Source organism: Gymnoscopelus microlampas, assembly GCF_963454915.1.
Source record: "Gymnoscopelus microlampas genome assembly, chromosome: 10".
NCBI classification, from domain to species: Eukaryota; Metazoa; Chordata; class Actinopteri; order Myctophiformes; family Myctophidae; genus Gymnoscopelus; species Gymnoscopelus microlampas.
In genome coordinates, this window is record NC_139947.1 from 39,585,969 (window position 1) to 39,600,968 (window position 15,000).

A 15,000-nucleotide genomic window follows, 5' to 3' on the forward strand; every position below is an offset into this window, starting at 1 on the left:
ACATCAAAGTTGTGTCTGGTGACTGGAGATTAGGGACTGCATTGCAAGAGGGGAATTTTTCACTTTCCAAAAGGTGTGTGTGTGTGTGTGTGTGTGTGTGTGTGTGTGTGTGTGTGTGTGTGTGTGTGTGTGTGTGTGTGTGTGTGTGTGTGTGTGTGTGTGTGTGTGTGTGTGTGTGTGTGTGTGTGTGTTTGAGGTCCTCAGGGTCTCTCTGGGTTCTGCATTCCTCAGTGGTGTACTGTATGGCCCCTCTTTGGCCATATAATGCACTGTCCATGTACAATCCCATTGTCCACACCAGTTTCCTAAATCAAACCCAGACTATACTATCCGCTCGGTAGCTTATGTTATTAAATAGCACATTCTTGAGTAGGGCTGCAATTATCAATTATTTTCTTAGTGTATATTATATATATATATATATATATCGACAGCACACCGACTTTGAAATCAGTCGGTCAGATGGTTCTGGAGTTACGTGAACTACAGACACACGCACAGCCGGACAGACAGAGATTTCACACATTTATAGTAGGATGTCAATTAATCCTCCCTACATATTTTTGTGTTTCCACTGCTACTGTACCCTACAGCCTCACCTGCCTGTGAGGAGTCCCCACCAGGAGGTCATAGCTCCTCTGTCCCACTGCTGCTGTTCCAACACCCCTGCTGACGTATAGACGCTCAGCCAAGCCAGATGAATGCATCTCTATTCTTAAGGAAATACTTTGACAGTTACCATCTTTACTGGCACTTTGACAAACAGCAGCAATACATGTTAGAGGTCAAAGGCTACTACTGGAGTTTAGTCCATTAATCCACTTCTGTACTGAAAAAACTTTCAAGAGTAACTTGAGTAAGTACTAACTTCAAAGTTTTAAATGTTGTTTGACATTAGCTAACCTGCCGACCGATGATGTCATTGGTAGGCATGTTTCTGAAGTTTCCACAGTCCACCTCTGAGACAGAGCGAGTAGACAGAAATGATACATCTTACAATGTGCATTAGTGAGGACAAGGTTGAAATATGACAAAAATGTTGAAAGTAGGGAATGAGACCTTTTGGTCTTGGTGCTTACTTGACACGCGCCTCAGCGCACATAAATTAGGAAATGGTCTCGTGCGAACATCCACATGCACGTCCAATGCATTGCATAGGGTACTTTTTCCGTTGAATATGCATGTGAGTCAGTACTTCCTCATTGTCTCCCCTAATAATACTGCCATTTACTTAACATATTTTATCTGTCAACATATGCTAGTTTAACATTTAGTACATATCATTGTTGTGACGTCAGAGTACATGGGGTCTAGCTGAGCTCAGCTTTATTAGCCTACCTCAGGGGTCTTCAACAGGGGGTCCGGGACCCCTAGGGGGTCCTCAGAGTTACTACAGGGGGTCCCCCAAATCTTTGTGTGATATGATTATTTGTTTTTACATTAACCACTTGAACCCTAGTATCCCTTTTCTGAGGAGAACTTTAGCCAAAAATAGCCGATCTACAAGCTCACAACGCCTCTCGCTGCGAGGCGTTGTGGGCTTGTAGATCGGCTATTTTTGGTAAAGAGGTATAGGTGTAGAGGAGAAAAAGAGCAGACCAACAAAAAAAGTATAATCTGAAACACAATTTCATACAATATAGAGGGGGTCCCTGCTTCATCTCTCTCTCAGCTAGGGGGTCCTTGGCCTGAAAACGTTGAAGACCCCTGGCCTTATATATATCACATTAGGTTATTTTTAGTATTTTTTTTTACAATCTGTTAGGCAATATTGCCTAAATTATTTTCTTGTGGATCCTGAGAGGACGGAATGTACCTGGCTGAATGCGTTCAGTTCATGCGTAGTAGCCTACCCACTGAATAAACCATTTTATTGGCATCCAGATGAATTAGATATCATTCATGACAGAACTTGTGGAGGCATCACAGCGTGATTAAATACGACGAACTTGGTTGTAAGAGCTCAGCATGACTGGATTACCATGAAATATCGCCAAAGATATCCTATTATACCATAAACTACAGGACCCGCAAATTGAAATAATAAGCATTGAATGTACAGTAATTTGCCAAAGTGCTAAGCTGTCTGTATTATGTCATGAGTAACACTGTATGTTACTTGTGGGTTAATAGATATAGTGAGTGGTGGAAAAAGGGGACCTCAGATTTTTTACTTAAGTAAAAGCATCAATTACTGCAATGTAAAATTACTATGTTTTAAGTAAAACCCCGGAAGTAAAAGTACAAAAGTATTGGTATCAAAATGTACTTATTAAGAGACAAAAGTAGAAAGTAGCCTACTTATTATGCAGAATGTCCCATTTCAAAATAATCTGAAGATAGCGTGTTTTGTAATAATAATCGAAATCTACTAGTATGGTACCTAAGTTTTCATATAATTGTAGTAGAGTAAAAGTATAATATTTGCCTCTGAGATGTAGTGGAGTAGAAGTAAAAGTACTGAAAATTGGAAATACTCAGGTAAAGTAAAAAAAAATACCTCAACATTGTACTTAAGTACAGTACTTGAGTAAATGTAGTTACTTTACACCACTGCGAGTGCAAAAAGAGCAACGCTGAAATGCACTCAAATGGCCAAATGCAATTAAACCTACATAACATTCTCGTTAAAAACAACAACATAAGTTTAGACCTGCAACATCTGTACGCGAAGCAGCGTTGCCAGGTTTTGAGAGAGAAACAAGCAACCGGGTCTATGAAAACAAGCCCAAAATAAGCTACTATAGGCTGCTATGAGCCCTTTGAAAATAGCAGATCTACAAGCTCACAACGCGTCGCATCACGACGCGTTGTGAGCTTGTAGATCTGCTATTTTCAAAAAGATCTCAAAGATGTGAACATTTTTGAATATCTACGAAACATTTTGACAACGCAAATCGTGTATGGGGGGGGTCCCTGCTGGAACAAAAATGTTTTCAGATGGGGGGGGGGGGTCTGCAGACAAATACACATTAATTTGGGGGTCACCGTCATTCACATGAAAATGTTGAAGAACCACGTGGTTTAAACAACATTAAGAAACAAGGCCAAAAAAACGCAACCTGCAAACTACCAAACTAAGCAACCTTACAGAAAAAGAATCCCAAAGTCGCTTAAAACAAGTGGACCTGGCAACGCTGACGCGAAAGCTGCAGTTTACGTGCGACAGACTAGACAGCGTGCACACAACTGCACATGGTCAAACTGTACGACTGTAAACTTTTCACAACGTGCTCGAAAACATCACCAAACAACAATGACTCTGTGTGAACAATAACTAAACTACCGCAGGTTCAAACATCAACATGGTAAATCAAATCATCCGTAATAAGTCATTCGCCCATAAATTCCAGTAATACTTGCCCTGTTGTTAGTCCTTGTTGTATGACACTTACATAACCACGCACGCTCCTTGCAGACCTTGCCACCTCAGAATGGATGTTGTTTTTTCCGCGATGGAAAATATTTCGAAAGAATCTTCTTCACCTTCTAAAAAAATGAATAATCCCTAAAAAAAACCTCTTATCAAATAAAACAAAAAATCGAACTAGTCCTGCAGCAGAACTTTTCACCTTTTCCACTCAAGAAGCATGCTGCTAAAGAAATTCACTTTCTCCTGTGCTGCTGTTGTGAACTTGTGCACTCTCTCTCTCTCTCTCTCTCTCTCTCTCTCTCTCTAACTATTTTTTCATCCACTCTCTCAGTCTCACTATCTCTCTCGCTCTCTCTCACTCTCTCACTCTCTCTCGCTGTCTGTCTGTGAGTCTGTCTCACTCTCTCTTGAACACCCACACACACACACTATAAAGTCAGATGAATGTGAGTCGGGGGTATTAAACGCTTACCTGTGTCCGTCGTGCCGTGCGTGCATTTACTTAGGAAAGAGGGACAGAGTGAGAGAGGAGGGAGAAAAGGAGTGATTGGCTGCGCGGAAATATCAAGGCTCTTCCAAGGTGCCGGTGTCACTCCTCCCCTCCTTGTCTTTCACCAGTGGTGGAAGAAGTACTCAGATATATTTACTTAAGTAAAAGTAGTAATGCTACGTATAAATACTCTGTTAGTGACAGGCATGTCACGTGTTCAAAATGTTACTTGAGTAAAAGTACAAAAGTTTTGGCATTAAAATATATATACTGAAAGTACCAAAAGTAAAAGTACTACAATGTTTGAAAATAGAAGATTTTACAGCCGTGAGCTTGTAGATTGGCTATTTTCAAATAGCCTATGTATAAAATAGGGCTAAAGTGGTTATGCATGTATTATAATATGATCATTTACATCTGCAAAGTAACTAATAGTAACTAAAGTTTTCAAATAATTGTAGTGGAATAAAAGATCCTCACTGTTCATTTGATTTACATGGATAGGGTTACTGAAGATTATAATGTGTGTACAGAATGTATTCCCATTTGAAATACTTTGCTGAATCAAGTTGACTATTTTCTATTGACAAAACATGTTCTAAACAGTTTTTTTTTAAATAAACAATTAATTGATTAATTAGCTCACTGTGATGAAGGACTATTTAGCTACGTGGGTCACAGTGACCTTATGCGTATTGTATCACTTGATTGATAATTGTGTTCAGCCTAGAGAGAGAGACTGAATTATAGCACAGGCCCAGGGCCAGGTGTGTTCAATTTAGTTTGGCCCTGGTGTGTTGATTAGAGGGGCATACATTTGTCAGCATGTTTGCAGCATTTGTTGAGTGAAGAGCTTTTCTCTGCTTGACAGATTATTACTTATTACAGATTATTGGACTACATCTCCGAAGCTCCTTTATGGTTTATTATTTGCAACATGGGACTGTGTTTTGAACAGCACTTTCTCTAAAGGTTTTATAATAAACACCCTCAAAGAGAAGAAGAAGCCTCTCTGCATTTTTACCAATGCACCACAGTGGTCACAACTTCCCAACCAGCTAAACTATCCTACATTACACTCACATAACATATTTGGTGTGTTATTACCTGATCGGCTATTTTCAAAAGGCCGAAATGTATATAGGGCTGAAGTGGGTGATGTATGTTTTGTATAATAATCTAAATCTACAAAGTAAATTGTAACTAAGGTTTTGTAGTTGTAATTGTAGTTGAGTAAAAGGTACAATATTTGCCTATTAGATGTAGTGGAGTAGAAGCAAAAGTATTGAAAATTGGAAATACTCCATTTACAGTGCTTGAGTAAATGTATAGAAAGTTACTTTCTATGCTTCTCAGCGCATAGTTGTGAAAGTGCTGGAGTGAATCCACAGCAGGCAGGCAGGCTGGGCTGGCAGCTCACGCATGCGCCATGCGCACCGGAGAACACGGAAGTCCGTCCTCTAGAATTAATAAAATAAACCACCAACCCTTTCATTTCCCAGGGATTCATTCTCTGCAACAATGTTGCAGTTACAGTTCACTAAAGATGTCTTACCCGATTCTGTCAGCAACGACTTCCAAAATCTGAATAAATTCAACGAGCAGGTATTGTTTTGTCTTTCTCCCTGCAACATACTAACTATTCCAAGTCACCATGTATCATTCTTCTTGTAAACACTGCGTTACTGCTTTCTAACAGCAGTCATACAACTAGAGTTACATTTGTATCAAATGACAAAGTATTGTGCTGTATATTATAGTTAAATGTAGCGTGTTGCCCTACTATGTTTATGCACAAATCAGTGTGACAGTGACAGTGTGGCAGGTCATGTGATTCATGTGACAGCCTCATACAGTAACCTGATCACACATGGGAGCTTGAGGTATTTTTACTTCTACCCCACTACATCTCAGAGGCAAATATTGTACTTTTACTCCAGTACAAGTATTTGAAAACTTTAGTTAGTAGTTACTTTGTAGATATAAATGATTGTATTATAAAACATACATTAACCACTTCAGCCCTATTTTATACATTTTAAAAAAAGGTATATAGTATACATAGGCTATTTGAAAATAGCCTATGTATACTATATACCTATAGCCTATGTATAAATTGTGAGCTTGTAGATCTTCTATTTTCAAACATGTTAGTACTTTTACTTTTGGTACTTTAAGTATATTTTGATGCCAGTACTTTAGTACTTTTACTCAAGTAACATTTTGAACACAGGCCTTTTACTTGTAACAGAGTATGTTTATATTGTGGTATTGCTACTTTTACTGAAGTAAAATATCTGAGTACTTCTTCCACCACTGCATGGGAGGTTGCTCATCATGCAGACACAAAACCATAACACTGCAGTGACTACACAAGAACACAGTTATTTAAAAAATGTCATCACAGAAAGTTTAGGGTTTGCTTTCAGGTTAACTTAAAATTGCATGCCAGTCATATTTCTGAAGTTATGTGGAACCTGCCTTTATGAAAATGACAATGCTATAGGTTATAAAGACTGGGAAATCACTTGAACAATACTTATAGTTTTGGGTGGCAACTTAATGTTTAATAGTTAGGGATCAAGCTACAGCTTAAAATAAACTAATGAGACATCATTGTTTTTGTCATTATTTGCAGCAATTTATGCGCCTGACTGAAATACTCTTCCAGTTTCTGCTAGAGCCGAAGGAGGTGAGACTCATGCATAACTAAACATGTTGAGAAACATGCATGTATAAACAAACATGCATAACCAAATATTTTGGGGGAAAAGCATGAAGAAACATAGATTCATGCACAAACATGAGGCACAACATGTTGAGAAACATGCATGCACAAACATACATAAATAACATGTTGATGGAACACGGTCAGTTGACACTGATGATTTAAGCCTCATTTATACTTTGTTACTTGCCCCAAAATAGATGATCTACAAGCTTGTAGATCGCCCATTTACAAAGTGATAGACACTAGACAGACATTTGTTGATCCTGCGAGGGAAATTCAGTTGTCATTGCTGCACAGCATTATGAGACACAGGACAGATACAGGGGTAAAGAGATACCACTAAGGTGCAAGAATAAAAACAGTGTGGCTCTTGGACTTGTGGCCAGCCCGTGGTGTCAGTCATGACATGACTATGATGTCAGTTTATTACATATCTATGACATATAACTTCCAATTTGGTGAAGGTTTCATCCGATCAGAGTCTCTTTGACTTATATTAAAAATTAATAAAGTATAAAACGTATTTGAAAAAGGTTAGCGGAGGTACTTCTGTGGCCTACTGGCATTTTGGCGCTGATCAGTCCAGTGCTTTTCGAGGTTAGCTCTCTTCTAAACGGCTAGACTCATGCAGAGCCATGCCCTGAGAGGGAATAAACTGGTAGTCATTTGCGGGGAGTAGAAACGGGTACCAATAACCAAAGGAGATTTAGGGTCTTACTTGGTCCTCTGCACTTAAATATAGCAGTTAAAGTAAATAACTGTAATGTCTGTGTTTGTGTGTTTATGGATTGATGCTTGATTTGTGTGTGTGTGTGTGTGTGTGTGTGTGTGTGTGTGTGCGTGTGCGTGTGCGTGTGCATGCGTGGGTGCGTGCGTGCATGTGTGTAGGCAGAGCGGTTCATGCTGCAGTTGAGTGAGTTTGCAGGAGAACATGGGATGAGTTCTGGACCTTTAAGGAATCTGATGAAGAGTGTTCTACTGGTGCCTCAAGGTGATTATAATAATAAAATCCAACCTGTCTGTCTATCTCTTTCTGTTGATTCATTCTTGCAAAGGCCATTAAAATCCAGCAGATGCACACAGAATTACTCTTATCATGTATCTTTAAAAATGGCCCTGGATTAGTTTTGATTGAATCTCTACATTTCTGTCCCTCTTTATAATGTATGTTTTAACTGCAGTTTTAGTCCCACTCCATTCTTTAGCTGCTTCACTTAGTGCTTAAGTCAAACGAAACCCGGTGAGGAGAAATGTCAGGTGACTTTATTGTCCTAGTCCTACACAGTAAAGATCTCAGGTCATACTTCTAGCTCCACCAGTTTGTACACATACAGTAGTACCACATGAGCACACGCCTGGGCATGACATACATCATGAGTTTGAGTCTAGCTTGTGTGTCATGTCATCTCCTTACCATCTGGCCTCTCTTTCTTGAAACGCCTTTAAGATAATTTTTGTTCCTCTTCTTTTTCTCCAGGTGCCTTGAAGAAGAATCTAACAGCCGAGCAGGTCAAAGAAGACCTTCTGACATTAGGTATGGCAAAGATATTCGTCACTAACAAAGTCCAAAGAGTGCTTAATTTGTACTCCACAACGCAACAGCGTTGTACAAGGTATTATAAAAGCATAATCCCTATTTTATAGTTTGTTGTATGATGGTGTCATGTGAAAATAACCCACAGAGTGTCACGATGCGACACATTGTGAGCTTCTTTATGCTATCTTCACAATGTGTGTACATTCTTTAAAAGTCTATCTATATTGACATGCCCAAAATAGAGACACCATAGTCAAAGTGGTTAAGACCACTGGTAGGTACAGTACATATAACCCTTCCTTGCTGAGGACTGAATCCCAATAATGCTGCCTCAATTTGACTATTATCTGTCTCAACAAAGAAAAATAAGAGAAAAGACTCCCCATGACTCCTAAATGTTTTTAAGTTTTAAAACTGATTCATGATGATAGACCTACTCAAATTCATTGATACCATGTTGAGAGGTCTGTGCACTATCATTAGTTTGATAAAAAGAAAAAAAAAATCACACTTTATTGCTAGTTTTGATTCGATTATCCCTATTGATCAACCAGGACTGAATGAAGACAAAGCTGATCACTTTTCACAGCAGGTAAATCTCAGCCCTTCCACTTACTGCATTTAGATGGTTTAGCCTTGATTTAGCTGATACTCTTAACTACAGTTACCTAACAAATTGGCAAATTATGCTCTAGTTCCTAGAAACACACACACACACACACACACACACACACACACACACACACACACACACACACACACACACACACACACACACACACACACACACACGCACAGAAACTCGCACACATATTGTATATAATACATATAATATACATTTCTGAGGCTACATCAGCAGACTTCATATTTTCTCAGGGAAAATAAATCAAGAAGGTTTAATTATGTTGAGGTTACAGCAAGTTACAGTTATAACATTGTCATTGTGTTATAGTTTGATCTTGAGTAGGTAATTTCAAAGTAAAATAAGTGGTGTGCATTTATTTATGTTATGGTAACTTTGTCTTTGTGTTGTGTTTCTCAGTGGGGTGTTCATTACGCTGTGCTCTCCAGGCTAGCAGTGGGACAGACTGTGATGGTCAACCAACTGGTGGATATGGAGTGGAAGTTTGGAGGTAAGGACAAACCGAGCTACAAAAAATCACATGAAAGTATATCATTTTGGCATAATCAATTCTGTGTACGTAAGTTTTGTGTAGGTTACTTGAGCCCCAATTACACAGTCATTGCACAATATTAGCGTGCCAGGTGGCCTTTCTACATGGACAGTAAAGGAGCCACAGTAAAGCTTCCACCATGTATTCTTATACATAGCATGCCGGTTTTCCGGGATCAGAGGTGTGTTTGGTAGATTCTATAAATGTAAAACTATAGCCCACAGATTTATTTCAGACAATACTGATACAAAATGGGCTGACAAAATTGACTCGCAATGAAACTGACTGCAGTCACAGAAACTCCAGTACTGAAGCATTTATCTTCAGTGAGTGGCATACAGGCTGTTTTTCTAAATAAGAAGCACATGCTAGAGTTGTGTAACCATTCAGTTGTCGTAAAGATAATTTCTAAAGTTACCAAACTCACATAATAACTTACGCTCTTTCCTTTTTGCTCTCTGTTTCCTCTCTCTAACGTTGCAACACACACGTACACAGGAGATGATGACATCGCTAAGACTACATTTACAATTAAATCCTGCTCATTTATTTCACAGAATACAGAGCTCAAAGGTTACTTTATATGCTGCTTTAAATCTGTGACTCTCAGTGGCTCACGTTTTGTCTATTTTCCCACAAAATAAAACAGTCGGAGTCTCACTGAGTCATAATCTTAACATACAGTAATGCTCTCTGATAGCTTGTTTAGATATGAACATGTAGTCAACAACTGTGCTCTAACTCTACTCTATCAGACTCAATTGTTTCTCCATACCACCTTGACGTCTAAAGACCTGTAGTCTGTAGTAGTAGTAGTCATGCTATTATGTAGTACATAATAATACATGTACCTTTACAGTTACATGTACATTAGCATCTGACTACGGTAGGGTTGGGAAATATATATATTATATTGATATCGTGATATGAGACTCTTAGAGGCATCTGGGATTTTGTGTTGTCTTTTCCTGGTTTTAATTATTAAGCCTTATTTTATACTTTCAAACATTTAAAAGAAATAGCAGATCTAGCATATAAGCTCACAGCACATCACGATGCAAATACATAAAAAAAAAAAAAACGATAGCGTCATCTCAATTTGGTATTATTGTCACAACATCGATAGAGGATTTACTGAAAGATATTGTGATATTTGATTTTGTCCATATCCACACCAGCCCTAGACTAGTGTAGGTTGAACAGTCTGTACATCCTTATGGGACTCTACCTACAATACAATGTTTGTTAAATTCTCTTAAACATAACTTGCAAATCGTTATGCAGTTAAAATCAGAACCAGCTTTATTGTCACATCACAGGTTTACAGAAGTAAAGAAGTGGGTGAAATTCATTTCCGTGTATAGTTCCCATCGTATTATTATTTCCATAGAAGAAAGAAAGGGAAGAAGAAGAGGGGGGGGGGCAAGGCGGGAAAGGAGATAAAACAAGATAACGAATGATCTACATATTTACACATGGTACCTGAGATAAGGTATAAAGGTGCGTGAGCATACAGTAGCAGCAGCATATGTACAGTACACTGTGCATGATACACTTATGGATGTTAGTTAAGGTGCTAGAAAAAAAACAAAAAGACAAGCCAGTGCGTTGAACATGGGATTAAGGTGCAAAATGTCAGTGCGTGTCGACTGCATAATCCACATAAGATAGACTGACACTCACACCGGTATAATCCGCAAGTAGGTCCATGAGGAAGAGCAAAGAAAAAAGTCACTTGTATGAACACAATATGCTGCTGCTGAAAGTTTTTTACTTAATTTGTCGTCATCTTTGTGTTACTTCCTTTTAACCTACATAGGGTCGTAACACCTAGACTAGGTATAGAATGTGTCCATGTGCTTGCAATGTATGATGTGTCAAATCAGACAACCGTATGCCATATCTTGGAGGCTTTGCTAGTTTAGACCCCATGGAATTATTTTATATATTGAAATGAGCCAACCTCTATTGCTAATGTGTTCCTTTTGGTGCTAAATTAATTTCCGCGAGGACAAATAAAGCATCTATCTATCTATCTATCTAATGTATTTCTATGAGAAACAATCTATCAGTCAATACAACTTTAATTAAACCTCAGGAATGCATTGAGGGAGACCTCCTGATTTCATGGGGGCTCCATTAGCAAAAACAACATTTCTTAACAACTGTTCTGAAATTGCCGCAGGGGCAATACTGAGTTTTCCCCCAAAAAATAATTAGGGTTAGTTTCTGCCAGGTATGTGGGACTGTCCCTCTAAGTTCAGATATATAGACTGTTGATCCTTGGAAACAAATGTGTCAGTATTAAAACAATGTTGAAACAAACTGTGTTGACCATTGAGACTAAATAAACATTTCTTGTTCTACTTAAGAGAAGCTCACCTGCACCATCATGTCTTTGTTTATGATTTTGTCACCGTTGACATGGTAACGATCGTGACCCATCTTGTCTCTACAGTAACAGTTGGCACCAGTGAAATACAGAAGGTTGGCAATATATTTCTACAGGTGAGAACTTCCACCAAACACAGCACTGCGACTGACACACACACACACACACACACACACACACACACACACACACACACACACACACACACACACACACACATACATTGAGATAAATATTTTTTTCATAATATCCACATTGCCATCACATAGCACTACAAAGAGAACACAATCCCCCGAGCACGCACCCTCTCTCTCCACACACACACACACACACACACACACACACACACACACACACACACACACACACACACACACACACACACACACACACAGCTTCAGAGTTTACACATCTTTGTTGAGTCTTGTTGAAGGTGGACTTTGTGTGTTTTAGCTGAAGTTGGTGATCAGAAAGGGGAATTCCACTGAAAATGTGTACATGGGTGAGTGAGTCTACTGTTATTAGCACAATGGCAGCTCGGTGCACACATGCATATTATTCGGCAGCACTACAATAACTAACTGAGTAATAATAGCTAGCAAATACAGTATATGCAGGATTATTATTTTAGCTGTTATATTTCAGCTCTATAGTACCTGAGTGTAACAAATGCACATTCTATATTTGTTTTGCCCAGAGTTGACCCTCCCACAGTTTTACAACTTCCTCCATGAGATGGAAAGAGCTAAGACCAGCATGGAATGCTTCGCCTGAATCTTCTCTGTGTGTGTGTGTGTGTGTGTGTGTGTGTGTGTGTGTGTGTGTGTGTGTGTGTGTGTGTGTGTGTGTGTGTGTGTGTGTGTGTGTGTGTGTGTGTGTGTGTGTGTGTGTGTGTGTGTGTGTGTGTGTGTGTGTGTGTGTGCGTTCATGCGTCTGATGTGACGGAGAGGTGGCGTGAGTGAGCACGGGTACTTGTGCACATGTGTTGTTTATATATGAGTTTATGTTTGTATGTGTATGTATTAAGGTAGTATATATATCGTTGCTGTCGGGCAGAAACATCTTATCTCTATATTCCAACCTTAATGTGTTTTTTTGTAAACTAATGCCCTACTTCATCATACTACAGGGTCACACAAAAGTAGCAGATCCACAAGCCGAAGTGTGGCGCAAAGCGTGGCATGAAGTAACGCGTTTTGAGCTTGTCGATCTGGTACTTTTGCTATTTTTTTTATTTGAATCCTGAAAAGTAACAGTTTTGGACATATGAGGTTTCCACCCGACAGAGACGATATGTATGTACACCTGCATGTCTGTCCGCTCGTGTGACAAAGATCCAGGACTCCACACCAGTGAAGACAAAGAAATTGTGTGAATTCTGTCAAGATGTTCTAGAATTCATGGAAGAATGAGACATTCCAGAATCATTTCAACTAAGCTCATACGTTTATACTTTATAATCTACCAATAAAATCAAATGAAAGATAAAGAAAGACTCAAGCACAATGATATTCTTGAGAGAGTGGATCCATATTTTTGTCATTGAATACTGTATGTACCACTCGAGCAGAATAAGGATGAAGAAGTTTTATTTCAATTAAATGACCTACTGACTATAACATACAATGTAAACATGTGTGATAGCGTCTGATACACTATAGACCAGGGGAGCCAAACTTGTTTTAAATGCGACTTTACTTTGGCTGGAGAAAAACTGGTTGAAAAATGCAATTCTGGTCAATCAATGTTTTTTTTTAAAGAATTCCCCTCTCACCTTTACAATTCTAATGTATTTAAATCACACTTATAACTGCCATGGCTAATCATTAAGGAGAGCAAACTCCACTCTGTTTGTTTTGTGTTTTTGTATCCAAACACTAACCAGTGTCGATGTGGATGTGTATATGTGTGGATCAGTGTGTTTCCTGATGAGGAACACACACACACACACACTAGTGTGGAAGGAAGGAGTCAGTTAAGTAATGAATCGATGCTTGAAGAGCCGTTGTACTGTAGGGCCGTTGTAACCAAAATAAGGAAGAGGAAGTTCATACTGTACGAAGTGTGGACTTCCAAGAACTTCACCTGGCAGCTGCCACACACTGTGTTCTTAAATCTATGTTATCTAGGATCTAAAGGGGAGCAAATAAAATAATATTTGCGTGTATATAAAAAAAAAGAGCCGTCTGAGCACTTCAGATAAGGGCTAGGCGATATGACTTCAAATCAGTATCACAATTATTGCAAATAAAACGTTTTGCCTCGATTACAATTAATAATTAACGATGGGGGGGGGGCGGGTGAAAATACCAGATCTATGCAATGTGCTGTGTTATTTTCCCTTTTTGGTACAAGGAAGTATACAGGGTTAAGTGGTTAATCATCAATTTAGTTGATTTAGTTGTCGATTAATTGAAAAAAGAAAGTCGGTCATTGGTTATAAATATTGGTTTCGATATATTTACGGTTAATTGCCCAGCCGTAGTTCAGACCATGTGCTGACTGAGAGAGAGGAAGAGAGCCATGTGCATGCACGTGTGTGGGGGTGTTTGTGTCCATAGTTTGAGAACAGAAAGGTAATGATTGGTCTGAACTTAAGCCCTGAACACCCAGGTGTTCAGTGAGAGCTGGAACGACTGAGGGAAGGAGAGAGAGAGAGAGAGAGAGAGAGAGAAAGGAAGGTAGGTGGAAAGACATTCAGAGAAGAAAGATTGATGGAAAGTGGGGGGCCAAGAAAATGAAAGGAGAGTGACAGAGGTAGAAAGCGTAGTGAGAGAGAGAAAGACAGACGGGAAGTGATGAAAACGTGAAAGAAGAGAGGGTGAAACGTTGAAGGAGGCGAGAGAGAGAGATATGACTCGCTGTAGGTGAAGTTTACCAAAAGTATTGACCCAGGGATTACAGGTCAGAGGTTAATGCCTTAAAGAGAGGAGTCTGTCTGGGCATGTTGTTGCTCTCAAACACTGCATTCTTGATTGTAGAAAACAGTCTCAAACACAAATGGAATTCCCGAAGTGAGGCATTATATAGCTACAAAGAATTATTCTGTAGAATTATTAAATGATACTGTAGAATTGTTTTCCTGTCTACACTACACATGCACAGTCATCCTAAGCCTGATGCAAGCAAACTAAAAGCATCTATAGATAATCCTATTTGTGGTACAGTGTGATTTTAAAGGTATTACGACTACGAGTAGGATTTGTCAGAATCAAATATTCTATGCATCTCTGACATAGAAAGTTGACATAGAAAATGTTAAAGGACTTCTCCCATTTTCAACCTATCTTCATATAAGTGGA

General features: G+C 39.0%; 2 protein-coding genes across 3 annotated transcripts in view; one reads left to right on the top strand and one right to left on the bottom strand.

The window, feature by feature from the left end:
* Nucleotides 1-3,927, bottom strand: part of LOC311054474 (DNA (cytosine-5)-methyltransferase 3B-like) — a 51,834-nt gene extending 47,907 nt beyond the window's left edge. Inside the window, exon 1 of one of the 2 annotated variants that reach the window (XM_084070472.1) lies at nucleotides 3,846-3,927. In XM_084070472.1, coding sequence (XP_083926598.1) covers nucleotides 3,846-3,871 — 26 coding nt within the window. In that variant the 5' untranslated portion in view covers nucleotides 3,872-3,927. Of the gene's footprint in view, nucleotides 1-3,395; nucleotides 3,792-3,845 lie in introns of those variants that run through there. The other variant, XM_084070473.1, reaches the window with a different exon arrangement.
* A 1,388-nt stretch (nucleotides 3,928-5,315) lies between these two features.
* Nucleotides 5,316-13,320, top strand: commd7 (COMM domain containing 7). The gene is made up of 9 exons (XM_084068785.1): nucleotides 5,316-5,468; nucleotides 6,502-6,555; nucleotides 7,483-7,585; nucleotides 8,072-8,128; nucleotides 8,686-8,723; nucleotides 9,174-9,264; nucleotides 11,765-11,814; nucleotides 12,152-12,200; nucleotides 12,396-13,320. The coding sequence occupies exons 1-9, from the start codon at nucleotides 5,385-5,387 to the stop codon at nucleotides 12,470-12,472; spliced, it is 603 nt and encodes a 200-aa protein (XP_083924911.1). The 5' UTR covers nucleotides 5,316-5,384; the 3' UTR covers nucleotides 12,473-13,320.
* Nucleotides 13,321-15,000: the final 1,680 nt, after the last annotated feature.

Bases quoted from the DNA above. Each gene is read 5' to 3' on its own strand.
- commd7 (XM_084068785.1), top strand. From the start codon at position 5,385: ATGTTGCAGTTACAGTTCACTAAAGATGTCTTACCCGATTCTGTCAGC. The intron at 7,586-8,071 runs GTGATTATAATA...CTTTTTCTCCAG, and splicing joins TGTTCTACTGGTGCCTCAAG to GTGCCTTGAAGAAGAATCTA. The intron at 8,129-8,685 runs GTATGGCAAAGA...TTGATCAACCAG, and splicing joins AGAAGACCTTCTGACATTAG to GACTGAATGAAGACAAAGCT.